The sequence below is a fragment of the Oryctolagus cuniculus genome, chromosome 12, assembly GCF_051225735.1.
Source record: "Oryctolagus cuniculus isolate XC-2025 breed Fujian yellow rabbit chromosome 12, ASM5122573v1, whole genome shotgun sequence".
In the NCBI taxonomy this organism is placed as follows: Eukaryota; Metazoa; Chordata; class Mammalia; order Lagomorpha; family Leporidae; genus Oryctolagus; species Oryctolagus cuniculus.
Window position 1 is genome coordinate 61,441,334 of NC_142878.1, and position 27,190 is coordinate 61,468,523.

At 38.0% G+C, this 27,190-nt stretch overlaps 1 protein-coding gene across 1 annotated transcript in view; it reads left to right on the plus strand.

Annotated features, from left to right (window-relative positions):
• The first annotated feature begins 22 nt into the window (after positions 1-22).
• Positions 23-27,190, plus strand: part of SPRED1 (sprouty related EVH1 domain containing 1) — a 124,775-nt gene continuing 97,607 nt past the window's right edge. The window contains exon 1 of the mRNA XM_008269229.5: positions 23-156. Coding sequence (XP_008267451.1) covers positions 125-156 — 32 coding nt within the window. The 5' untranslated portion in view covers positions 23-124. The remainder of the gene's footprint in view (positions 157-27,190) is intronic.

Below are 27,190 nucleotides of genomic sequence, written 5' to 3' on the forward strand. Positions count from 1 at the left end.
CCCCTGAGCCGCTGCGCCCGCGCCCCCCCGGCCGCCGCTGCCTCCTGCCCCTCGGTGCTGCTGCTGCTGCCCCCCTGCCTGCTGTTGCTCCTCCATCTCCAGATCGGATCGCGTTGAGGGAAAGATGAGCGAGGAGACGGCGACTTCTGACAACGAGTAAGCGCCTCATTGATCTTGATTGCTAATCCCCCACTCCCCAGTCATTCGTCTGCACTGCCCCAGACCCCTCGAGACTCGGGCGCCCGAAAGCCTGCGCCCCTGGAGAGTTCGGTGCGTCTGCTTCTGGATGTAACTGATTTCTTGAGCCATTTTATTTCATGGCAGCAGCCCTCCGCTCTCCCTGCGTTAACTTGCTTTCTGTCGGGGAAGGGGATTCAGATTCAGTGTTGGGTTGGGATGGCAGTTGTACATCCCTGAGATGGAGTAAGCGGACGGATCGGGACAGTAGCAGTGACCCCTCCGCCTGGGAGACCCTTGGCCTGTCCTCTTTCGTTTTATCGTCAGCCAACATATCTTGAATATATCCATCGTGCTTCCTGTCTGGCTATTTCACTGGGAAACTGATGTGTGGGAGCACCTCCTGTAGCAAACTGCTCTTGAATCTTAATTCGATGAGTCAATGACTCTTAAATACCTATTAAGCCTTCACCCCACCCCCACTCCCCCTTTTAAACTTGTGACCTGTGAGATTCCTGTAAAAAAATGGGGTTAGGGAAACATTTTTGGACTTTAATAGGATTAAGGACTCCTGGGGTGTGGGGGATGTCGAGCTGTTATGTTTACTTTTGGGAATATTGGACGTGTCTTCATCAAGAACATTGAAGAATTTGGAGTTCTAATTTTTGTCCTTGGGTTGTGTTAAAATACTCCGGTTTCCGTTAATTGAACAGAATTTTACGTTGCTTAACATGTTGGTGACTTCATCAACTTCTAGAGCATTCTGGCTTAAGTTTTGCTTATTTTGGGATGTCCCCATGTTTTCCAAACTATTTGCCTTTTTAAACATTTGACTTTAACGTAACAGCTGCCTGGAGGAATAATGGTGTTGGGCACGGTTTTCTATGGAGAAGGGTTTTAATTCCGTGCAGGATGTTAGCATCCGTTTCCTTGTCATTCAGTTTAAGTTTTGTTTGTCTTTGGCGGGTTGGAAAGAGTTAAGTGAGTTCGGACTAGCCTTTAGGATGCATTCCTCTAAATAAAGTGCATTCCTCAAGTCAGACCTTTTTGAGAAAAAGCTTTAAAAGTCCAATGCCGAGGTCTGTCGTACATGCCAAGTAGCGTCTACCCCCAACCCCCAACCCCCAACCCGCTTTAAGAGCACAAGCTTCTGATGTGCGGGTGTAGAAGGAGGTAGATTGCTGCAGTGTCAGTGCAGCCTAGAAGCAGAAGTGGCCGCCATGTTCTCTCGCTTTTTGTGAATCGCCCTCATTTGCATAGCACAGTCTTCATTCATAAAAAAAATAATTAAACATCTATCACCTTGGACATCTTGAAAGAATTTCCCAAGGAAAAATTCGAAGCTTGTTTGTCTGTCTTCGTGTAGCTGTTTGAGTTCAGGAAATAAGGAGAATTTGAAGTTTCAGATTAAATTTAAAAAACATACGCACACATAAACAACTACCCCTGTTCTCAGAATGTTGACACGGTTATGTGGGAAATATCAGTTCGGGGAGGTGCTGGGATCACGTGATCGCCTCCATTCATAAAATACCTGGCTGTCCATTCACAGTGCAGTACACTGTCTCACTGCCTTCCGCAGATTAGACTTACTTTGAGGGAGATCAAGAAGTCTATCTAAGATAATACTTGGTTAAGAGAAAAGCTGCTGAAAATACTGAACGCAATGACAGTAACTTTTATTAATCTTGCATGCAAGTAGCTCAATTCAAAAATGTTAAGTTTTATTTTACAGATGAGAAGGGATTTATCAGTTTAGTTCCAAGTGTTGAATATTTCTTGTGGCTTCAGATAATTGGACAGCAAATGATGGAATGTGAATTGACACAGGTGCTAAAATATGGTTACTAAATGAGTCCTTTTCTTGTACTGGGCATGGGTGTATTGAGAGTGCATAAGTTTTTTATGTGGTGATATCAGTGGATGCTACTGCTATTATACTAAAATGAGAAGATATTACCACTGAATTAATCTCCAAGATGTTGATGTTTGAAACACCAAATGGTAATTTTCACTGGGAGGATTGCTCTTTTTTTTTTTTTAATTTTAAATGTATTTAGTATGTGATAACTTGGAAAATAACTCACCCAGATATTTACAGATCTGGTTTTACAAATTTATTCTGCTTTACTAGTAAATTATTACTTAGCTTTGTAGTACTATTAATTTCGGTAAGATAAGAATAATAGTTTTAAGTGTATAATAATTTATATACAGTATTAACTCTTTATAGAACAAAATCTTGCAGGTTTTACTTAGGAAAAAAACTTTTATTTTAGAAAATGGTGTGCTCTTTTGGTAATCAGTTTGGCCGGAGCTGACATTGTGTGCTTGTGTATTGGCTAAGCCACAAAGAATGAACTTCTTTGGAATGAAGCTTTTAATCTGATAATTTATGTGTCTTTACTATATGAAATGTCTTGAAGTGCAAATTTATTATTTATAATATACATTATGAAGAAACAAAAGAGATATTATGGCAGAAACCCTAAAGGCTTTTGTATAGTTAGAATTGCCTTGAAGTAGGATTTTATTTGGGCCTTACACGTATTTTTTGTTTTTTTTTCTTCTGTCTCTTTAAGCCACTGTTTATAGGGATTTAATTACAGTAGAGTCTGTTATTAACACTCTTCAATGTTTCTTCTTTTCCACCTGATTCAACCTTTAAAACAAGTGTAAATCACCAATTTCTTGGAAACTGTTAACCTTTTCCAGAGTTATGATAAAATCTAGTAAGGCCTTTACAGACTATTTGAAATTAGAGGAATAGATAACGCCTAGAGGTTGATTGTATATATTTAATGAAGAATTAGCAGAGGATCTATTAATATGAAAGGCTTTGTTTTAAATTTTGCCAAACTAAGTAAGAACCAAAGGAATTAGGAAAACATTTCTTACACTGTTTCAAATTTGTGTTTATGAATCTTTTCCAAAAAGCAGTAAACAAATGTATTCTATTGCAGAATAATTGTGGCATATATGGGAACTAGCCACATGTGATTTTCTTGTAGGTAATTTTTCATTTAATAGAAGTTGTGTAATATTTTAGTCAGATGTTCCAATAGATAAAAACCATAAAGAGTTTTAAACATTTAAAGATGGTACATTATTTAAAGGTATTTACCATTGATATTAAATCAATACGGCACTTCATATCCTTTTGGATAAAAAACTTAGAGAACTGAAATAGCTGAAATATTAAGCATTTTACTTATGCTGACATTAGCCCAAAACACTTGCCATGTCACTACAAAGTTTTATGATAGCAAAATGATATTATGTTATATTTTGGAGCCAGCTTAGAATTAGGTGAGTTGTACTAAACTTGATGTGGTATAACCTGGGTTTCAACAGGTTTTTTTTGTGATGATATCATTTAGTGCCCATCAGAAATGTACCCATTGGTGAATTATTCTGAGGGTGTGTGTAAATACATATGCATTATACATATGTGTGTATTGTTGGAAAGTGTTCAAGGAACAAATGGTAGCATTGGAAAGGTGAGTGATATTAAGTTAACTGCTTATATTGATATAGTAAATATAATATAAACATTTGCTTAGAATTCTGTGTAGATATGAGCTAGATAATTGTACCTGCTTTATCTTAATTTCTGTCTGCTTTCCTACTTAAACTTCATGATCTTGATTTTTTTTTTTTTTTTTTTTAATTTAAAGGCAGAGTGACAGATAGGAGGGTACAGAGATCTTTCATCTACTGGTTTATTCGACAAATGGTTGCAATGGCCTGGGCTGGGCCAGGCTGAAGCCAGGAGCCTGGAGCTGTATCCAGGTCTCTAATATGGGTTGCTGGGGGCCCATTTACTTGGGCCATATGTTGTTGCTTTCCCAGGTAGATTAGCAATGAGCTGGATCACAAGTGAAGTAGTTGTGATGCGAACCAGCACTCTGATATGGGATGCCACTGTTGCAGGTGGTGGCTTAACTAGCTGCCCCACAACACTGGCCCCTTGAATTGTATTTTTTAAACACAATATGCTGTCATGCCTAAAATACTACCTGTCTGTGAAGAACTTCCCCGGAAATCCATCATTTCCAGCCCCCAAAGCCTCATTTATACTAAACTCCCCCAATGTTCCCTCTCTGTAGATTGTCTCTACTTGGCAATCTATTTAACTGTTTTTCTTCATGTGTGATTAGTTGTTTATTTTTAATGTCCCCTGTTACATGAGGGGAATTCAGAATGTTTGTGGAAGAACTGGAGCTAAAAAGTAAGTCTGTTTTGGTACAAAAAGTTTCTGAAGTCTATACATTATATTTCATAGCTTGCATGTCCCATGAACTTTAAAAAAAACCCTGGGGAGAATCTTCTACTTTATTTTGTATACCCAGTTCAGTGCTGATGAGAGTTGCTCAATAAATGTGGCTGAGTCATTGGAGTCTCATATTTTTGTTTCCTGTGAATTTATGCATTTGAGATCATTAGATGTGTTACAAAAATAAATTGAAAAAGTTTGGGGCAAGTAAATTATTACAACCTAATTTTTTTTCAAAAATGCCAAAATTGGCCTCTTGTTGACATATTTTGTTTCCGCAGGCTTGAGATATAACTTAGTTCAGGCCTAAAATTATCTTGGATGCTGCTGGACTATTTGGATGTGTGTGGCCTCTGAGCTGTGCAGTGTATCTGGAGACCCTTGTTATCTCTTTGTCTTTTTTGACATAGGAAGCTCCAAACAGCAATTTATATCTCTGGCTATTTTTCAGTCTTTAGGTTCTTTGATAAATTTCTCTTCTCTGCCTGAGCAGTTCTTCCACATAGTGCAAATGGTAAGGAAGTGAGTAAGGATATAGAAGTTGAATTGATAAGCGTAAAAGGCAGCAGGTTCCATAATTTAATGCTATAAGATGGTGACTGAGAAATGCCTAAAGGGAAGGGATAACACTCTGGGTTCTTCTGTGGGGTTAATTTGAGCTTGACTGGTCTTAACCAAGTTTGGAGGAAGGGTCAGTAAAGACAAGTCTGCTTTTCTTCAACCTTTAGTAGGAACTGGAACTGCGTTCAAAGAGCCAGTATAAACGTTTCACCCCATGCAGAGGTTTATTTTGGATAATGTACAAAATGGTCTCTAAAGTAAAAAAATTATTTGCAGTTGTACTACTAGATAACAAGCACTAACATTTTGGTATATGATGAAACCTTTCTTTTTCTGTGGCTATTGAGGATGAATCATATTCATTTGCTGGCTTTTTACTGTGTGCTAGGAATTGTGATAAATGTTTTATACAAGTATTATATAGTTTATGCCAGAAAATGTATATTATATTCTCAATGCAGTGGAATTGCATAGTGCGTACTATTGCAGCTTAAAATTGTGAATATTTTCCTATATTGTTAAATGGAACATAATTGTTAGTGGTTACATTGTGTTCATTGTACAGATTACATTAGTTTTAATGAGTTATGTTGTTTGATCCTGAGTTCTTTTATTATTTTAAAGATTATATTTATTTATTTGAGAGGTAGAATTACAGACAGAGAGAGGCAGAGACAGAGAGAAAGGTCTTCCATGGCTGCAATGGCCAGAGCTAAGCTGATCTGAAGCCAGGAGCCAGGAGTTTCTTCTGGGTCTCCCACGTGGGTGCAGGAGCCCAAGCACTTGGGCCATCTTCTTCTTGCCCAGACCATTAGCAGAAAGCTGGACGGAAGAGGAGCAGCCGAGACTAGAGCCGGCACCCATATAGGATGGCAGCACCAAGAGCTGAGGCTTAGCCCGCCTTCTGAATTCTTATAAATATATAAAATTTATTTGGAAGAGGTATGTACCCAGCAGGAGATATAGGAGACAAAAACATCTTCTGTCTGCTGGTTCACTCCCTAAATGACGGCAGTAGCCAGGACAAGGCCAAGCTGAAACCAGTATCTTCATCCTGGTCTCCCACATGGGTGGCAGGGTCCCAAGTACTTGAGGCATCTTCCACTACTTTGTCCAATAGCAGCTGGGACATGAACTGGCACCCAAATGGGTTGCCAGTGTGGTAGGTGGTGACTTTACCTGCTATACCACAGTACTAGCCCCCTGGATTGTCTCTTCATCCAGGTATATTACTTTTTCCTTGAAATTGTCTAGTAATGGAGTTAAAAGAGATGCAGATATTAAGTTTATTCTTTCTAGTAAGTTTCACTCCAGAAAAGTACAATCCAGTATTTAAGGGTACTTAGGCTTTGAAATATCAGTTCAGGTCTCTCAAAATTTTTTTTTTGCCAATTTTGAATATGGAAAATGAGATCATGTTCCTCTTTTTAAAATATGCTTGGTGGTAAAATAAAGATGATTTAAAAAAACACTTGTTTTTGGAAAGTGATTAGGATGTCTTTAAATACTATATGTAGAATTAAAATGACCATGCAAAAGTTATTGGAGATAACATTTTTCTTTATACGGTGTGGTACTGGGCAGGGAACACTGACATTTAAATTGGGAAATGGATTTCTTTTGTTTCTAATTTCTAACATTAGAACAAATTGGGCAGGTGATAGCCCCTGTATACTTCAGTTTATTCATTTGTAAACTAAGGAATTTGGACTAAGCAACAACATGGTCTCTCCCTTCTGTGCTAAGGCTGATATGGTAGTCAATGCATTATAAGGCACTGTACTTTGTTAATTTTATTCTAATGTTACTTTTGACATATTTAAGTCAGTGAAAGACATCCAGTAGAGATCTATGAACTAAAACATGAATTTTGAACATCCAAGATAGAAAATTTGCAAACAGTTGATTTGTTCATAATATTTATCTTTTTTTTTTTTTCCCTAAGACTTCATTCATTTTTTGAGAGGTAGAGTCACAGACAGTGAGAGGGAGAGAGAGAGAAGGTCTTCCATCTGCTAGTTCACTCCCCAAATGGCCGCAACAGCAGGAGCTAAGCCAATCTGAAGCCAGGAGTCAGGAGCTTCTTTCTGGTCCCCTACTCTGAGAGCAGAGCCCCAAGCACTCAGGCCATTTTCCACTGCCTTCTCAGGACCTAGCAGAGAATGGGATCCGAAGAGAACAGCCAGAACTAGCACCCAGTACCCTTATGGGATGCTGGCACTGCAGGTAAAGATTAACAAATCTACCATCACAGCACTGGCCCTTGTTTATAATATTTAAAGACTTTAATGTTGGAGTTAATAACTATGTGTCTTTTATTATAGATTATACATCACAAATGGAGAATTTTAGACTTTTTTAAAATTAGGTATAGCCCTGGATGAGTAAATGAGCAAAAGGCTAGTTTACTAAAACACTCACTTGAATAATTTCAAGAGTATTGTACTGTCAGTCTTTATGCTTTTCTTATTGACTAAGAAGTATCAAAATAAAGTTTCGCTTGGTCATTCATACAAATCTTGTTAATCTAACACTAAGGGACAGCTGTACATTTACTTAGTTTAAGAAATTAACAAATGAATTTTGTTGCTCTTTGATATTTAGATATATGTGGTTTTTTGATGAGTTTTGGTTATAGCTGCATTTCCGAATCCAGAACCAAAGTCATTATAAGTCCATGAGATTTTGTTTTTGTGTCAGATTTTTGTTAAAATGTAGCTCCTTAATAATGGATCTTTTTTTAAAAAAATTTATTTATTTATTTTAAAGTCAGAGTTACACAGAGAGAGAAGAGGCAGAGAGAGAGAGAGGTCTTTCATCCGCTGGTTTACTCCCCAGTTGGCCGCAGCAGCCGGAGTTTCGTTGATCCAAAGCCAGGAGCCAGGAGCTTCTTCTGGGTCTTCCACATGGGTGCAGGGGCCCAAGGCTGTCTTCTACTGCTTTCCCAGGCCATAGCAGAGAGCTGAATTGGAAGTGGAACAGCCAGGACTAGAACAGGCACCAATATGGATGCCGCCACTGCAGGCGGCGGCTTTACCCACTAAGCCACAGTGCCAGCCCCAATAATGGATCTTAAGCTGAAATGTTAAATGCTTCAAGACAAAGGATTCTTAAAAAAGAGTGTTCTCTGTCTCTCTGCCTTGAAAAGAAATGACAAAAATTAAAAGATAAATTTATTTGCTGCATAAAAAGTTTTGAAATACATGTTTTCCATGAACTTTAAAAATATATTTTACTTTAAAATTTTTTTGTTTTCATTTTATTTGAAAGATAGACACACACGCACACACACACATAAATAATGGATCTCCCATCTATCCACTGGTTCACTCCCCAAATGTCTGCGATAGCTAGGGCAGGCCAGGCAGAGACCAGGGGCCTGGAACTTAGTCTGGGTCTCCCATGTGGGTGATGGGGACCAAAGTACTTGGGCTGTTACCTGCTGCCTCTCCAGGAAGCAGAAATCAGAAGTGGAACTTGGACTTGAACCCTAGCACTCTGCTCCTGGCTACAGGCGTTTTCAAGCTATGTGTTAACTTGATGTACCAGATGCCCACCCTCCATAAACTTTTTGGAGGCCCTTTATATTAATTTCCTAGGGATACTATGACAGAAACCACCAACTGGGTAGCTTTTATCAACAGAAATTTATTTTCTCACAATTCTGGAAGCTAGAAGTCCAAAATCAAGATGTTGATAGGTCCATGATGTTATTGCTCAAACTGGCTTAGAAGCCTACCTTATTCCACTATGTCCTTAACTACTGATATCTGCCACAACCCTATTTCTAAATAAGGTCACATTCTGAAGTATGGGAGGTTAGGACTTCAACATATCCATTTTTTGGGGATAAAACCCATAATATCAATAGAAATTATAGATTTTCCCCCTTAGCCTAATTGGTATTCAGTCATTATAGCTATCTTGAAAATTTATAGTCTTTACTGATTTGAGATTATAATAGTTAATAAACACATTACTAAAGCATGCATTTTAATGTTAATAAAGAATAATTATATCAAAATGATATTTTGAAAAATATGCCAATATAATTAATTTCTTTTATAATCCTAAGTATTTTCTTTTATTACTTTAATCTTGTTCTGAGAGGGGGACCTGAGCTTCACCGGACTTGGGGAAAGGTCCCCTGGCACATAAAGTTACAGTCGTCTTCCGCAGGCTATACTGAAGCCAGAAGGCTGAACTCAAATATGGAGATATGAAATAGGAAGACTAAGAAACCTTAAGGATAAACTGAACAAATCGAACATATGAACAGAACTAATGTTCCGGAGGAAGAGGATAGAGATAAATGGAGGACAGGAAATATTGAGAGATAGTGGCTGCAAATTTTCAAGTAGCAAATCAGACTCAATTCAGTGAACTAAAAACAATACAAAGCCTCACAGTCATATGGCTTTATCTTGAGAATGCAAGAATGAATCAACATGAAAAAATCAACTTAGTTTATCACACTTGCAGATTAAGGGAGAGAAATGATACAATCTTAATAAATGTTAGAAATGCAATATTGTCTTTTAATCTCCGCTCATATTAAAAGTTCATAAGTATAGTTTTATATTATTTTTCTGATTTAAAAATGATTCTTGGATTCAATCAACTTAGGGTTTCTTTTATTTCAAGAGTTCTGGGGGGGCCGGTGCTGTAGTGTAGCGTTAAGGCTGCCGCCTGCAGTGCCGGTATCCCATATGGGCGTCAGTTTGAGTCCCAGCTGCTTCACTTCCAATCCAGCTCTCTGGTATGGCCTGGGAAAGCAGTAGAAGATGGCCCAAGTGCTTGGGCCCCTGCACCCGCGTGGGAGACCTGGAAGAAGCTCCTGGCTCCTGGCTTTGGATCAGCACAGCTCAGACAACTGCAGCCATCTAGGGAGTGAACCATCAGATGGAAGACTCTATCTGCCCCTGCCTCTCAGTAACTCTGCCTTTCAAATAAATAAATAAATCTTTTTTTTTTTTTAAAGAGTGCACATATAATATATAATTTCTGTTACTCATAAATGTAGAATTGACTGGTGCAAATTGCCTTGTGTGTGAAGTTTCTGAATTAACTTGCAAGGCATCTTCTACATTCAGAGAGAAAAGAATCAGCTTTAGTAAACTCAAGAGTGATTGGAAATTAAATTTTAATCAGTTTAAAAATTTTATCTCTAAAGTGTATCTGTACAGCAGTGGTTACAGTTTAGATAAAAATCAATATGATTTGAAATTTAATTATTTTCCTGATAGTATTTAGTGAGGCTTTTGCATGTCATTAGAAACATCTTGTCTATACTGTTACACAGTTAGGGATTACTTTCACAAATATACAGTATTTGTAAATGACTTCTGGTATTGATACTATAGTAGATTACTAAAATTTTAGGTGCACTTTATTGAATTCTGACTGTTACCATCATTACCGTAAGTTTTCTCCACAACAGACTGTTTTGTTAATTTTGGCACAAATTCACCAAACATTCTCTTTACTCTTTATTGTCTGATTTTGATACACTGAAATTGGCATTAAGGATAAATTCTTGGTTTTCCTCCTTAACATGTAAAAGCATTATTAAACATTTCAAAATTTTAATTGCTGGTTTGTATATGTTGATTTCTTACACATTCAGAAAAGATTGACCAAATAGCAATAGTAACTTTTTCTTCAAAAATTGCAATTAAATTTGAGTGCCTGTTAGGCACTGGTTTGTTTTCTTAGCTCTGGAGATACAATGATAAGTATAAGTTGATAACTACTTTGACTATCCAACAAGGGAACCAGATCTTTCCAAAATGTAATGAGTGCTCTGCTTATGTAGTTCTTCAGGGCTTAGAGAGAAAGTGACTGCCGCTTTGGGTAGATGGCAGGGTGGAAACTGAGTGTGAAGACTTCAGAAAATAGCATTTTAGGGTTCAATCATGGATAAAAACAGAGGGGATCATCATTCCGATTTAAAAAGAGGGAAGGAGAAAAAGAGGAAAGAAAAAAAGAAAAAAATGTGAAAAAAAGCAGTAACTTTTTGGGTAATGCTTTTGTGGAGGAGTGGTGAAGGGAATAAGAAAAGTGTCAGGGGACCAGATCGTGAGTCGTCTAGATTTTTGCTTCACTGTGAATCAGCAGCCTAAAGTAACAGGAGACTGCAAACAATAAGATGAACATGGTAGAAGTCCTGTTTTCTTTATTAGTTGAGGAAATTTTAACTGGGCAGTAATAACAGTTTTTAACAGAGTCCCCATTAATTTTTGAGTTGAAACGCTTAAGATTTCAAAGAAAATTAATTCTTGGAGCTACCCTCCTTCCTGACCACAGCTCTCTTTAGTCAGTCTTTATTATGGTAGGCGGTGGGGGAGCCATTATTTTTCAGTGCTTGAGTGATATCAAATTTTGTGTAGAAAGCTGAATATTGGAGCTCATTTGAACAGAGAGAAAATTCTAGTTTTTTTTTCTGGACTGGAAAATTTCTGAGTTAACAATGAAAGTGCTGGATTTTATCAACTGTAGGATTCCTTTTTTTTTTTTTCCCAAAAGTTTTAGAATTCTAAATGTAATAAGGCAGAGACAACAAGAAAAGTTGGAAGTTGAGCTAGAACTGTTGAAGCAGAATTTGAGAGGCAATTCTCATGTCTAATATGTATGGTAACTGGGTGTAAGGAAGGTGTAAGGAAAGTGTGAACTGATTTCAATGATATAAATTTTGGACTGCTGTGATGCTTTTTCAAATGAAGTGAGAAGAGAAGCAGGACAGATTTTTTAAATGAGAAAACCCAGTTTTTATCTTTTCAAATCGCAGTGCTTACAATATAGGTGTCTGAAAAGGTGTTCTAGGGGCTGGCGCTGTGGTGCCGTGGGCTAAGCCCTGGCCTGAAGCGTCTGCATCCCATATGGGCACCAGTTCTAGTCCCAGCTGCTCCTCTTCTGATCCAGCTCTCTGGTATGGCCTGGGAAAGCAGTAGAAGATGGCCTAAGTCCTTGGGCCCCTGCACCCGTGTGGGAGACCTGGAAGAAGCTCCTGGTTCTTGGCTTTGGATCGGCACAGCTCTGGCTGTTGCAGCCATTTAGGGAGTGAACCAGTGATGGAAGACCTCTCTCTGTGTCTTTACCTCTCTCTGTGATTGTCTTTCAAATAAATAAAAAAAATCTTAAAAAAAAAATAAAAAAGAAAAGGTGTTCTAAACAAACATTTAGTTTCCAAAGAGAAGGTTAAGAGAGTAAAGGTGATGCCTTCATAGCTAGCTTCAGCACAGTAACTGAAGCCAATGCAAAATTGCTTACAGAGAATATTATGTAGCAATGGTATTTCTTCTTGGCCTTCTGGCTAATATCAAGTGTAGCAATGGAAAGATGAGTAGTGGGAAAGTTTTGTTGTTGTTGTTAAGATTATTTATTTGAAAGGCAAAGACACAGCAAGAGGAGGAGAGAGAGGAATATCTTCCATCTGCTGGTTTACTCACCAAATGGCTGTAATGATGAGGCCTGGGCCAGACTGAAGCCAGAAGCCAGGATCTTCTTCCCGATCTTCCATGTGGATCCAGGGGCCCAAGCACATGGGCCATCTTCGTCTACTTTCCCAGATGCATTAGGGAGCTGAATTGGAAGTGGAACAGCCTGGACTCGGACCTGCCACCCGTATGTGAGGTAATGACACTGCAGGCAGAGGCTTAACATGTGCCGCAGTGTCACCCTCCCCCTCCCCCCAACTGTTTTTAATGGAGAATAGAAGAGACAAAAAAGACGAGTGTCTTGAGAGAGAGAAGGGTTTAGGGAAGAAAATGTTTTAGAAACCAAGGGAAAAGGAGTAAGAATAGAGGAGGTTCTCACCTTCCCTTCCTCTTTATTTTCTCTCTCCCTCTCTTTCAAATAGATCTTCAAGGGAAGGGGCCCGTTGTTACTGGATAGTGAGCTAAGCTGCTGCCTGCAACACCAACATCTCACATCAGAGCTCTGGTTTGAGTCTTGCTATGCTACTTCTGATCCAGCTCTCTGCTAATGTGCCAAGTGCTTGGGCCCCTGCTACCTACTTGGAAGACCAAGATAGAGCTCTGGGCTCCTAGCTTTGGCCTGGATCAGCCCCAACTATTGTGGCCATTAAGATAGTGAACAGGAGGAGCCCATTAATGTCAGATATTGTAGTAAGATTAGATTGTTGATTATCCCAGAAAAGGGTTTAATGGTTAAGATGTTATTGACCTTTGTGGGAGCAGAAATAGATTAGTGGGGGACAGGGGCTGAAATCAGATTTCCCTGTAGGTGGAAGAGAAAATGAGAAGTGATGAAGTGGAGAAGACAGTGATTAGATAGTACTCAGTCAGGGGTAAGTTAGGAGTTGAGATTATTTATTGGCTGAGGTGATGTCAGTAGTGGAGAGGAAAGAGAAGGAAATGTGTAAGTACTTGATGGAAAAAGGCCAGGGAAGGAGGAGTCTTTCAAATTGTTTGTCACACACTACTAGATTTACTCCTTCTAAGGACCTGGTGAGCTAAGTAATTATCTGTAGTTTGCAGATGGAGATAACAGACTTGAGAGATTCAGTACTTTGCCCACAGCCACACAAAGGAGTAAGTGGTAAAATTGAGATACACATTATGCAGTATTTATACCACACTGTTCCTCATACGCTTAATGAGCAGACTGGATAAAGCTTGAAGTGATAGATATTGACAGTTGTTTGAGGGACTCTGTTTTGATGAACTTAAAGATTAAAGAGCATGTAGACTGTAAGTGGGAGAGATTGAAGCAGATTTTGATCAGAGAACAGGGCCTCTAGAGTGATGGCATTTGGAATGAAGAATTTGGCAGAAACAGAGATAAAGGTTGTTGGAGTACAGAAGCCAGGATCTTCTAGTCAGCAATAGAAATATTTAGGTTGCTACTATTGTTATTTTACATGGAGTTGTACCATAAGGTATTGTATTTAATGTGAGTTTGGAATGAGTGATTTAGAGTAAGAGTATGAATATAGCCACCTGCTTCTACAATTTAAAGAGGCAGGAGTAAGGATTTTAAAATTGAAGGTTGAAAAAAAGGGTGCTGAGAGAGGAGGATTATAAAAGGGAAAGGTTTAGCTGGGAGGATTGAGAGTGTTAGAAATGATAGGATCTCTTGTAATAATAGTCCTATCAGGAATGAAGAAAGTTGAGAATTGGGAAGTACAGGGAAAGACAGACATGTAAATAAGTAATTAAAATTTGGATTTTATTGAGAACTGTAAGTTTGTTTTTTTTTTTAAAGATTTATTTATTTCTTACTTGAGAGTCAAGAGTTACACAGAGAGAGGAGAGGCAGAGAGGGAGAGGGAGAGGGAGAGGTGTTCCATCTGCTGGTTCACTCCCCGATTGGCCGCAACGGCCAGAACTGTGCTGATCCGAAGCCAGGAGCTTCTTCCGGTTCTCCCACATGGGTGCAGGAGCCCAGGGACTTGGGCCATCTTCTACTGCTTTCCCAGGCCACAGCAGAGAGTTGGATCGGAAGTGGAGCAGCCGGGACTCAAACCTGCATGGAATGCCAGCGCTTCAGGCCAGGGCGTTAACCAGCTGTGCCACAGCGCTGGCCCCAAGAACTTTAAGGTTTTATGAGAGGCTAAGATATTGTGTGACAGTGCAGTATTTTAACCAAATAAATTGTTGACAGAAGATTTTGTGGTCTTTAGGTACTTCATTCTTTTTTAGTTGTTTACTTGAAAGTTAGCTACAGAGAGAGAAGGAGAGGGAGAGAGAAGGAGAAAGATACCTTCCATTCACTGGTTCGCTCCCTAGATGGCCACACTGGCCAGAGCTGAGCCAGACTAAAGCCAGGGGATTCATCTGGGTCTCTGATGTGGGTGGCAGGGACCCAAACATTTGGGCCATCTTCTGCTTTTCCCAGGCCATTAGCAAGGAGTTGGGTGGGAAGTGTAGCAGCCAAGACGTGAACTGGCACCATATGGGAAGCCATCATCCTTGGCGACGGCTTGACCCGCTATCCCACAATGCTGACCCCTAGATACTTCATTCTTAATGTGGTTATAGAACTCTTTCAAAATGAAATTCACTCATTGAATTTCTACAGTTAACCTGGTATTCACAAATAACATGGTCCTGGGGTTATTGCTGACTGTAGCAATCTATAGTATAATCTTTGTTTTTGATTCTCTATCTGTGAAACCAGGATAATAGGTCCCTACTTCAGAGGGATGTTAAGATAAATGTAACCCTTTCCCCCAATAACATTTTCTTGATTGGAGATAAGAGAATATTAAAAAGAACTTTTAGTACTCAGAAAATGGAACTATGTTCATCACTTTCATTTAGCCTGAAGGTGGTACTACTTTTTAAAAGGATTGTTGACCTGCTACAAAAGCTGTATTTCAGTTTGAATATTAGAAAGCATTTTTTCAGAAAAATCTAAAAATTCCCACAAGCAGAAAAATTTTATATATATATATATATATAGAGAGAGAGAGAGAGAGAGAGAGAGAGAGAGAACTTTTTTTCCCCATGTTTTGGGCAAAGACCAAATGAAGAGGTAGAGAGATAATAGCTGGTGTTGGACCAGCCAGTAAAGCATAATTGTCTAGTTGTAGGTATTTTTTTTGTTTCCTTGATTTTTATTACACCTATTTAGATATGAAAGAAATATATTTTTAGAACTTGTTATTAAAACTTTTTAAAATATTTGTACACATTGTGAAAATTTATAGATTTTATGTTTCTACCCTCATTTTATATGGAAAAACCATTTTTTCATATAATCAAATGCAGAAGTTTTCAAATAGTGTGTGGAGGATAAAACTACATTCATGCAAGAGAAGGGAGAGAACATTTTTTTCAGTATCAGGAAATTTAAATTATTAAAGATTTAGACATTTACTTTTTTTGCAACTGTAATCCAATCCTTATTAGATTGATAGGCCAGATCTGCTAACTAGAAGTTCCTTTTTTTTTCTTTTAAAGATTTAATTATTTATTTGAAAGAGCAAGCAGTCGATCTTCATTTGCTGGTTCACTTCCCAAATGCCTACAACTGTCAGGGCTGGCCAGGCTGGGCCGGGCCAAAGTCAGGAGGCAGAAATTCCATCAGTCTCCTGCATTGGCTGGCATCTGCTGCCTCCCAGGTACATTAGTAGGAAGCTAGATTAGAAGTGTGGCTTAGCTGGGATTGGAACCAGGCAGTCCGATGTGGAATGAGGGTATCCCAAGCAGGCAGTTTAACATATTATGCTACAATACTGGTCCCTGCTCTTTGCTCTCTTTGTGATGAGCATGTTTTTGTGTGAAACTGTTTTCTTCTATCCAATTAATTAGGATAAATATACAAGAATAAGGTAAACTGTCAGTTTTTAAAATTCTTGATACAAACTGCCACTCGTACAAATTCACATTTTTAAATACTGTGTATTATTTATAAATGAAGTTCATTTTCAAGTTCGGTAGATTCTAGTTTTGTTCCCTAGTACCATGTGGCTTTAATACATGACTAAATGAAGGCTAATAATAGTGATTATCAGTATTATCTTAAATCATTTTGTGGACTTAGTCCTCAAAACAATTATTTTAAGTATTATTCTTTCTGTCCCTATTTGCAAAAATGAGAAAATTAAGACTTAGGAAGGTTAACTTGACAGATAAGGTTACTAATAAAGGTCCTCTGACTCTTAAGGCTTATGCCCTGAAACAGTAGCTTTTAGTGGTTTAGACTGTGCTACGCTACCAAATACAGTAGGATCCAAATATGTTAAGATTTAGTGGTTAAACTCTTTCCATTTTTTTCCTAATGCAAATAATTAGAAATATTTCAGATTGGGAAAACAACTATGTTACAGTTTAGGATTCAATACTCACATAAATATTTTAAGATAGTTTGCTAGATTTCAAAATACCTTCTAAGGATTGCAGTGGGATACATTGCCTTATTATTTGGGGGGCACTTCTATAATATAAGTGTTGTTGACTCCTAGAACTTGTTTTTTGTTTGTTTTACTCAATATATTTTAAAGATTGTGTCTTTTTTTTTTTTTTTTAAGATTTATTTGAAACAGAGAGAGAGAGGGAGAGATGGAGAGATCTTCCATCCACTGGTTCATTCCCCAAATGGCCACAATGACTAGGACTGGCCTGGCGGAAGCCAGGAGCTTGAAACTCCATCAGAGTCTGCCATATGGGTGCCACGGGCCCAAGCACTCGCCCCATATTCTGCTGCCTTCCCAGGTGCATTAGTAGGAAGCTAGATTGGAAGTGAAGTAGTCAGGACTCAAACTGGCACCCCATATGTCATGCTGGTGTCGCAGGTAGAGACTTAACCCAGTGTGCCACAGAGCTGGCACCACTCCTTTTCTTAAATATAGTTTTTAAATTAATTTGTACTGATACAAAGTTAACACAGTTTAGCCATTGTCTTGTATAAGTGTATTTGAGTTGTTTCTAGGTAATTTGCTATCATAAACATTACTGATGTGAACATTCTTGTTTATGTTCTCAATACATATGTGCTAAATGTTTTCTGAATATTTTTGTAGCAGTAAAATAAAATAGTTGGGTAGTAAGATGTGTTGAGAATTTTCAAGCTTACCAAGTGATGCCAAATTGTGTTCTCCAAAAGTTTGAAGCCATTCATGGAAGAGAATTGATGTAGAATTGTACTTTATATTGGTGTTGACTTGTATTTTCTGTAATGAATAATGATATTTGCCAGAATATTCTTGAGTGCTTTCTGTGTGCCCAACACTGAATGGATTTCATGAATTTCCATGAATTAATTAATGCATTTAATGCTGCAACAGCCCTGTTTGGCAGATATAGTTACATTCATTTTATAGATGAGGAAATTGAGGCCTGGTAAGGTTGAACTAGTGACAGGATAGGGATTCAGACTTGGTCAGGTCAGGCTGAAGAACCCAGCCTCTTAACCTGATGTGATTAATTTACTTCTCCAGATATTCATATATATATATATTCATAGTCTCTTTGCCTTTTGCCCTGCCCTCATCAGTCTCTTGGTCTTCATATGTTTGTGATGATGAGTGTTATTTGTTCTGTCCTTGTATTTTACTGTCTTACATATTGCCCATGATGTTGTCTACCTTTAAAAAGAAACTTCTAACATATCAGTTTTCTGATTGCCAGATGAATGAAAGTACAGATGATTTCCAGCACATATTCTAATATTTTGTAATTGTACTTAATCTCTTACATAATTAGTGGTTAGTTTCAGAATAAAAGTTATTTGCAGTATTTTATCATTTTTAGTATTGAAATGTGAGGTAATTTAGTATGCTTCATATTACTATAATTCTACTTGAAGTTTTTAATTTTTTAATTTTTAAATGAAAAATTGTATTTATGAGGTGGATACCATGTGATGTTTTGATACATTGATACCTGTGTAGTGTCTTATCAAGGCAAACATTCAAAATATCTTTATGGTGAAAACATTCAGGGCTGGTGCCGCAGCTCACTAGGCTAATCCTCCACCTAGCGGCGCTAGCACACTGGGGTCTAGTCCTGGTTGGGGCGCCGGATTCTGTCCCGGTTGCCCCCCTTCCAGGCCAGCTCTCTGCTGTGGCCAGGGAGTGCAGTGGAGGATGGCACTTACCCCATTGGAGACCAGGAGAAGCACCTGGCTTCGGATCAGCGCGGTGCGCCGGCCGCAGTGCGCTGGCCATTGGAGGGTGAACCAACGGCAAAAAGGAAGACCTTTCTCTCTGTCTCTCTCTCTCACTGTCCACTCTGCCTGTCCAAAAAAAAAAAAAAAAAAAAAAAAAAATTCAAAACCCTTACTGCCAGGTGGTTTTTTTTTTTAAGAGAAATACACAGTATATTATTGTTGTGTGTAGTCAACCTACTATACAATAAAACACCAGACCTTCCTACTCCTAACTAAATAACTGTTAAATAACCTTTCCCCCACCCTCCCTTTCTTGATTGTCAAATTTTAGTTTATTTCTAAAAATGTATTTGAGAAGCAGAATGACAGAGTGCTGCTTCATTCCTTAAATGCTCACAATGGCTAGGGCTACCGTGCCCATGCTCCTGAGAGCTTGGAAATCAATCCAGGCCTCCTGTGTGTGGCAGGGACCCAGCCACTTGCACCATCACCTACTGTCTTTCAGGGTCCATATCAGCAGGAAGCTGGAACTGAGAGTGGAACAGGGCATTCAGTCCTGGTACTCTGATATAGGATGTGAATGTCTTTATTCCAGTCTCTAATTCTTTATTTTTTGATAGAATATTTTCATCTATTAAGGATTTTGAAGAACTGGAGTGGACTTGAATATATAGTAACTGCTATATATAAGTTTTTGTACAAAAATCTCGAACTGAGTGAAATGTTTCCTTTAACATTTCTTGGTGATATTATTGAGGTGGGTCTTTATTAAGACAATCATCTTTTTACCTGCTAAATGCTAAGTAAATTGTTTTGTGTTAACTTTTAGGTAGGTACTGGATTTTTGTGGATAAAAATTATTTTAAAATGATAATTCTAGTGCTATGAGAATGTCCTTAATTATTGAATGACAAACTGTTAGCCCCAATTACAAACACCTAATTATCCATGTATGATGGTAACAGGATATTATCTAAATGTGAGATGCTTAAGTGCTTAGATCTTGTGAAAATAGTGTGTTAAGGTCTGTTTTAGCAAGACATTTAAAAAATCTTACCCATTATATGTATGCTACATGTTTTAGTAGTAATTAGAAGTTTCAGTGCAGCAGGCCTGAAAGGATCAATCACACATGTGCCTTGGAATGGCAGGCTGAGAGAAGCAGCCAAGCAGATGGGGATGAGGATGTATTAGTCAAATTGAGTCCATCTCTTGGATTTTACATTGCTTTTAGGTTTTATACTGTTACTAATGTTGATACTGAACGATAGAGCTACTTAGCATTGATTTTATCCCAGAAAGGGCTTACGAGCTAACATTTTTGAGGTTTATTTTATTCAACTGTTAGGAAAGTAGGTTTTCTTCACATGTGGATGAATAAAATCTGACTTTCCCTCAGGCAAATGATTGGTTTTTGGTAATGAAAAGGACTTAGAGGTATTGATTTACAGCTAGGGGAAATAGTTTTCTCAGAAGAATGAAAAAAATGATTGAAAGTAAAAACTACTTAATTTTTATAAAGATTATTTATTTATTTATTTATTTAAGAGGTAGAGTTAGAGAGGGAGAGACAGAGAAAGGTCTTCCATCTGCTGGTTTTCTCCCCAAATGGCCGCAATGGCTGGAGCTGGGCTGATCCTGAGCTAGGAGCCAGGAGCTTCTTCCAGATCTCCCACACAGATGCAGGCACCCAAGTACTTGAGCCATCTTCCACTGCTTTCTCAGGCCATAGTAGAGGGCTGGATCAAAAGAGGAGCAGCTGGGACACAAACCAGTGCCCATATGGTATCCCAGCACCACGGGTGGAAGCTTAGACCAGTATGCCGCAGCACCTGTCCCAAATTGCTTGATTTGTAATTGGTGTCTTTATGTGTTATCCTTAACTTTATAGTCCAGTTGTCTTGTGATCTAAGTAGCTACAGTCTTAACTATCTTTGATTCACTTTGAAATTTGTGCAACAGGAGAGATTGTCTTCTTAACCTTTCTTAATAAATATTTGGTGTCAACAACATAGAGCTGAGGATCAAATGACTATTGTTAATTCAGTCTTTTTGTAACTTTAGCTTAATTTATATTATATATTTTGTAAATAAAATTAATTTATACATGAATAACATTGTCTGTAGGTTGTATAAGGCTTTGAAAAAAACATTTTCTTCACTAGCAAATTATTTGAAATAATTTGAACTGTATAGTAATTAGCCCAATGGGTCAGGCCGTCATATAAGAGTATGAGTACTGTCATCATTCTTAGTCATGCAAATCATATAAAAAGCCTAGATTTTTGATTGGGAAACTAAGGTGTATTTTAAATGAAGAACATGATTGTGATTCCAAACTCCTCAAATAACTTGTGAACCTATTGAACTACATGTATTTCTCCTTTTCCATCAGGTTATTTATACTAAAAACTAAGATTTTATAGGTGAAAGGTTAATGTAGAAGTAGGGAAGAAATTATATAAACATGCTTGTCTACTATTGCCTCTCTTGGCAACCTTAAATGATATTGAGAATTTTTTTCAGTATTCTAACCTAAAGAGGTACCTTTCAAAGATATGTCGTAGTTATTGGTAAAATAATTATTAGCTGATCCTCTTCGTGTTTTGTCTATTCAAAAAATTATTATGCTTAGAATCCATTTTCAGGTCTGCAGCTACAGAAAAAGAAGATTACTTTTTGTTATTTTTTAAAAATATTTATTTATGTATTTGAAAGTCAAAGTTATGGAGAGAGGAGGGGTAGTGACAGAGATCTTCCATCCACTTGTTCACTCTTCAGACAACTGCAATGGCCAGAACTGGGTCAGGCTGAAGCCAGGAGCTCGGAGTTTCATGTGGATCTCCCACCTGGGTGGCAAGGGCCCAAACAGTGGGGCCTTCCTCCGCTGCTTTTCCCACGCCATTAGCAGGGAGGTAGATGGGAAGTGTAGCAGCTGGGACTCAACCTGTCACCTGTATGGGATGCTGGCATTGCAGACAGTGACTTTACTAAATACTGTGCCACGACTCCAGCCCCTAGAATTTTAATTTTTAAATGATTGTACTTTTTTTAAAGAAATATTTTCCTGTTTTTTGTAAAATTTAAACATCCTTACCTACCCATGATTTAGTACCAGTCTTACCTATGTAGACCTAGTTAACAATTTAGGTTCTTTCTGTAGACTTTAAGTATATAAGGGACTACAAAGAGGAAGTGTTAAGCATCTTACTGCATTAGAGTTAGAAGTTGCTTTAGAAATTATAGAACACTATTGCATGTATTACCTGATTTCTGAAAAATAATTTTGTGAAATTGGAAAAACATGCATTTTTTTTCTCACTTTGAAATGATTTTAGACTTAATAAAAAAGTAGGGGAAATATGCAGAATGTACTTTCACCCTTCAGGCAGCTTTTCAGAATGTAAACACTTTGCATAGCCAAATCAGGAAATTATTTATATAAATAATACAAACTACTGACAATATTAGTGTCTTGATATTAATCAGTTACTTGTTTCACTAATATCATTTTTCCAGTTCAGTTTACAATCTGTGATCACATTTTGTATTAAATTGGCATGTGTATTTCCTAACCTCTCTTAATCTGAAACAGCTCTTCAATATTTATCTCTTATAACCTTGACACTTTGGCCAGCGCCATGGCTCACTTGGCAAATCCTCTGCCTGAGGCGCCGACACCCCGGGTTCTAGTCCTGGTTGGGGCGCCGGGTACTAGTCCCAGTTGCTCCTCTTTCAGTCCAGCTCTCTGCTGTGGCCTGGGAGTGCAACAGAGGATGGCCCAAGTGCTTTGGTCCCTGCACCCGCTTGGGAGACCGGGAGGAAGAACCCGGCTCCTGGCTTCGGATTGGCGCAGCGATCGAATTAGGGGAGTGGACCAACATAAGGAAGACCTTTCTCTCTGTCTCTCTCTCACTGTCTATAATTCTCTCTCTCTCACTATCTAACTCTGGCAAACAATAAAAAAAAAAAAAAAACAACTTGACACTTTTAAAGATTAATGCCCACATATTTTATAGAATGTTCCCAGTTTTTCCACCAGTATTGTACTATAGAGTGATAATGTCCTTGTGTATTAAATCAATTAGGTGGTATAAATATACTCCATTATAGGTGACATTAACTTTGATCATTTGGTTAAAGGTGGTGTCTTCTAGGTTTGTCAACTGTAAATTCTTTTTCTGTAATAGCATCTTCTGGGAAGATACTTTGAGACTCCGTAAATACTGTTTTCTGTCTGTATACATGTTAACTAAATTTTTAGTATCTGTTGGTGATTCTTACCTGCAACAACAATGTAATGTTTACCAGTTAGTGATTGTTTTCATCATTCCTTCCACTTTTATTAATTGGAATTCTATAGAAGAGTTTGCTTTCTTCACATTTATTTATTTATATTGATATGAGTTATAATGCATTGCTTTGTTTTTATGAGCTGTTGTCCCTGATTTGGCCATTAGGAAGCCTCACCCAGTTGAGTTCTCTGTTCTTCTGAGATGTCCCTTCATGTTTAAAGCACTTCTGGTATCATATTCCATGTTCATTTTATGCTTTCCTTGCTCTACCTTTGAAATCATTCTATTTCTCTAAGCTCTGATTTATTTTATTGGAGCATTATATTTAGAAATTAAATGGTAGGTATACTCATTAGCTTTGACTAAAGATTGATGATATTTGTTTTGATAGTATTATTAACCCTATTTTACAGATGGAGAAAATTGAACTACAATTAAAAGTATTGTTTATAACATGCATGTAAAGTGATGAGTTGGGATGTAAACTCAGGCCTTTTGAATTCATAGTGCAGATTCTTTGTACTTACTTTCCTGTATTATCATAGTATTCCTTCCTTAACACTTGCATTCCATTAATTTTGTTATTTTTCTCTTCTGGCAATTACAGAGTACACGCTCTGGCAATTACAGAGTACACGCTCATTAAAATATATTGAAGAAAATTATTTATCATTCACAGGTCTAGTTATTGTAAGACAGAAAAGTGATGATTACAGTTCCAAACATATTTATTATATGCTTGCTATAAGTAAGGTATTGTGCTAGATACTGGTGGTCAATGAGTAGTTGTGTGTCTGTATTGGGAGACATGTGCTCAGAATGTTTTTTATTTACTGGGGCTTTTTTTTGCTCCAATGTATTTTTATGGGGTAGAAGTAGATGGTATGATGATTAAAAAATTATTTCATTATACATAATTCAAGTGGCTTAGGATTTGTATATTATGTGTAAATATATGCTATCAGATTTCGTTATATTTACATGGTCCTCCTTTTAGTGCACTGCCATTTCATAATTGTAGTAATATTATACACGCATTAAATGATATCGATTTGCTAAATATAGTTGAGCACTTTGTTATAAACTTCATGAGTTGGTACTATTTTTCCCATATTCCAGGTGAGCAGTTTAATTAGCTGACTTTAGGATCATAAGCCTTAATAAATATTATAAGGTGTGTTTAAATCCAGTTTTTATCTGAAATATGAAGTACTGTTTCTGTTGCAAATGTATTTTTTTTTTTTTTTTAATTTTTGACAGGCAGAGTGGACAGTGAGAGAGAGAGAGAGACAGAGAGGTCTTCCTTTTGCCGTTGGTTCACCCTCCAATGGCTGCCGCGGCCGGCGCATCGCGCTGAACCGAAGCCAGGAGCCAGGTGCTTCTGGTCTCACATGGGGTGCAGGGCCCAAGGACTTGAGCCATCCTCCACTGCACTCCCTGGCCACAGCAGAGAGCTGGCCTGGAAGAGGGGCAACTGGGACAGAATCCAGCGCCCCGACCAGGACTAGAACCCGGTGTGCCGGCGCCGCAAGGTGGAGGATTAGCCTATTGAGCCACGGCGCCGGCCTGCAAATGTATTTCGATCATGCATTCAGAAAGTCCATTCTAATGTTGAAGATTTACTAAGTCCATTGTTTTAAACATTTTTTGACTTGTGTGTTTTGATCCTAACCTTTCTTAGTTTATAACTGATTCATAAGACATAGTATAGTTTATTTTAAATAATCTTACAGTAATTTTATTAACTTTTATGGGACATACTTTTAATGTATTAAGTTGTTGTAATAGTGACCAGCATCCTCAATGCAGAAGGAAAAAGTTTTGTGCTAAGTTGTAATATGAGCCTAATACTGCTGACATTTCCTTTCTAACTTGCCATGGTAATTTAGAGTCTACCTTCATAAAAAATAATTGTCGTAAATTTCATATTTGTTTCTACATTAAAAGAAAGGGGAATTTCTATTTGTATAAGAAAATATTAACGACAAGTAATACAGAATTTAGAGTTTTTGTGATAAATTTGAAGAGTTAAAACTGGTATGAAATAGAAGAAAAGCTGCATGTATTTATTTACTAGTAGTAATGAAAATATAAGGGAACTTAAAAACGTTCATGGAAAAATGGAATTTAATTAAATACAGATTTTTCCATCTACTTTTTGAACACTCCTTGTAGATTAGATAACCTTTAGAAATTGTTTTTTATGTACTAACATATGAACATAAATATGTGAGACTATATTTGTTTTTTGTTTTCTTGGTGAATTTTTTGAATGGTGGTAAGTGACTTAACAGTTCTACCACTTTATTATTTTTGTAAATGTGAGTTGATTTCTCTGTGTTCAGCAATTTAGCATGATTTATTTAGGCTTGTCTCTGCAGTTCAGATGAAGTTGAGTAGATTCTAGTTTTAAGAGATTAGAGTATTATTTCTGTTTTCTTAGCCTTACCAGGTTGTAAGTTAGCATTTCCATCAAAAGATGAAGACATGTATGGTATTTTGCTAGACAGTGCAATCTTACTCCTAGGCAGCCTTTGAAGTATACTTCCATAGGGACTTTTGAGTTCCTCTGCTCTGGGCCAAAGGCCCAGCTCTGACTTACCTATTGGACTTGTGTAAGGCTTGGTTTCCTTATCTGCAAAATGATAATACTCATCCTTGTTTTGGAAGATTATTGTGAAGATTAAATATAACACATATAAAGTATTTTTTTAAAGATTTATTTATTGGAAAGTCAGAGTTACACAGAGGGGAGAGACAGAGAGAGAGAGAGAGAGAGAGAGAGAGAGAGGTCTTCAATCCGCTGCTTCTCTCCCCAGTTGGGCGCAACAGCCGGAGCTGAGCCAATCCAAAGCCAGGAGCCAGGAGCTTCCTTCAGTTCTCCCAAGCGGATGCAGGGGCCCAAGGACTTCGGCCATCTTCCACTGCTTTCCCAGGTCATAGCAGAGAGCTGGATTGGAAGTGGAGCAGACGGGACTAGAACTGGCTCCCATATGGGATACCGGCACTGCAGGCAGCAGCTTTACCCACTACACCATAGCATCGGCCCCACATAAAAAGTATTGAACCATGTCTGCAAATAGCAGGTACTGAAGTATCAGCTGCTTGTTAATATTAGCGCCAAGAGAAATAGTGATTAATTCATTGCAAAGAAATACTAAAAGTTCTTACTGAAAAATAAGCCCTAAGTAATACAAGACAAACATTTATGGGGGACTAATTAGGTTACCTTTACAAGTCTTTGGTGTTTCATGGAATTAGATAAATTTGGAATTGAAGAAGTGGGGTGCTGGAATGGAGTCCTCAAATGGCTAGCAGGGACATTCTGCCACATTGTGTCAGCTGTCCTGGACCCACCAGTCTCACTGTTTACAGGAGATGATAACAGAACGAATCAAAGCCTTTCCCACCAGTCCTGTCAGCAGGAAGTAGCTCTAAAAGACATATCATTGTCCCTCCACCTGTCCTGGACTTTTGGGGCTGATGTAATCCCATACAACCTTTGCTTTATACAAAACAAAAAAGGGGAATGTTACTACAATGGTGCAGTCTTATCTGTGGCTCAATCTGCACCCTGAACACCATCCTTGTGTCCTTAGCTCTTTGCCCCCACCACCATTGCTACAAGTCAGGTGACCAAATGCCCCAACCACAGGAGTCAGCTCCACCTCCACCTTAATGGGGTTCCACGGCTCCTACTTCCCTGCACCCTGGCAGAGATTTAACAAGACGTGCTTCCAGCATGCATGTGCACTCTCTCTTGATCTCTCTCTCTCTGTGGACGCTTCTTTCTTCTTCACCCCTTCCTTCCAACCTGTCGAATTTCCCCTTCAATAAACCCTTTCCCTTAAAAAAAAAATAAACAACAACAAAAAAAAAACAAAAAAAAAAAAACAAAACTTGGAATGGAAAAGAATTTTGATTAAATGTATATATTTATTTTTAAGGATGAGAGTACTAAGGCCTAAACCATAAAATAACATACTCAAAATATTCTAGTTGCGTGTGTAAGTTTCAGTGGAAACTGTCTTCATGAGTGTGATTTAGTGCTGTTTTCTGTAACAAATGTAGCCTATGTCAGTTTTTCCCTACAGTGTGTCCATGGTAACCCCAATCAAGAGAAATAATTTATTTTCAGAAGTCATCTTCTGTCTTTATTCTTAGGGATTGGTTTGCACTGATTCTTTTTTAAATTTAATTGTGAGGCAGAGAGAGACACAAAATTCCCATCCACTGATTTATTCCCCATATTCCTGCAACAGCCGGGTTGGGCCAAGCCTATGCCTGGAGCTGGCAGTTGAATACA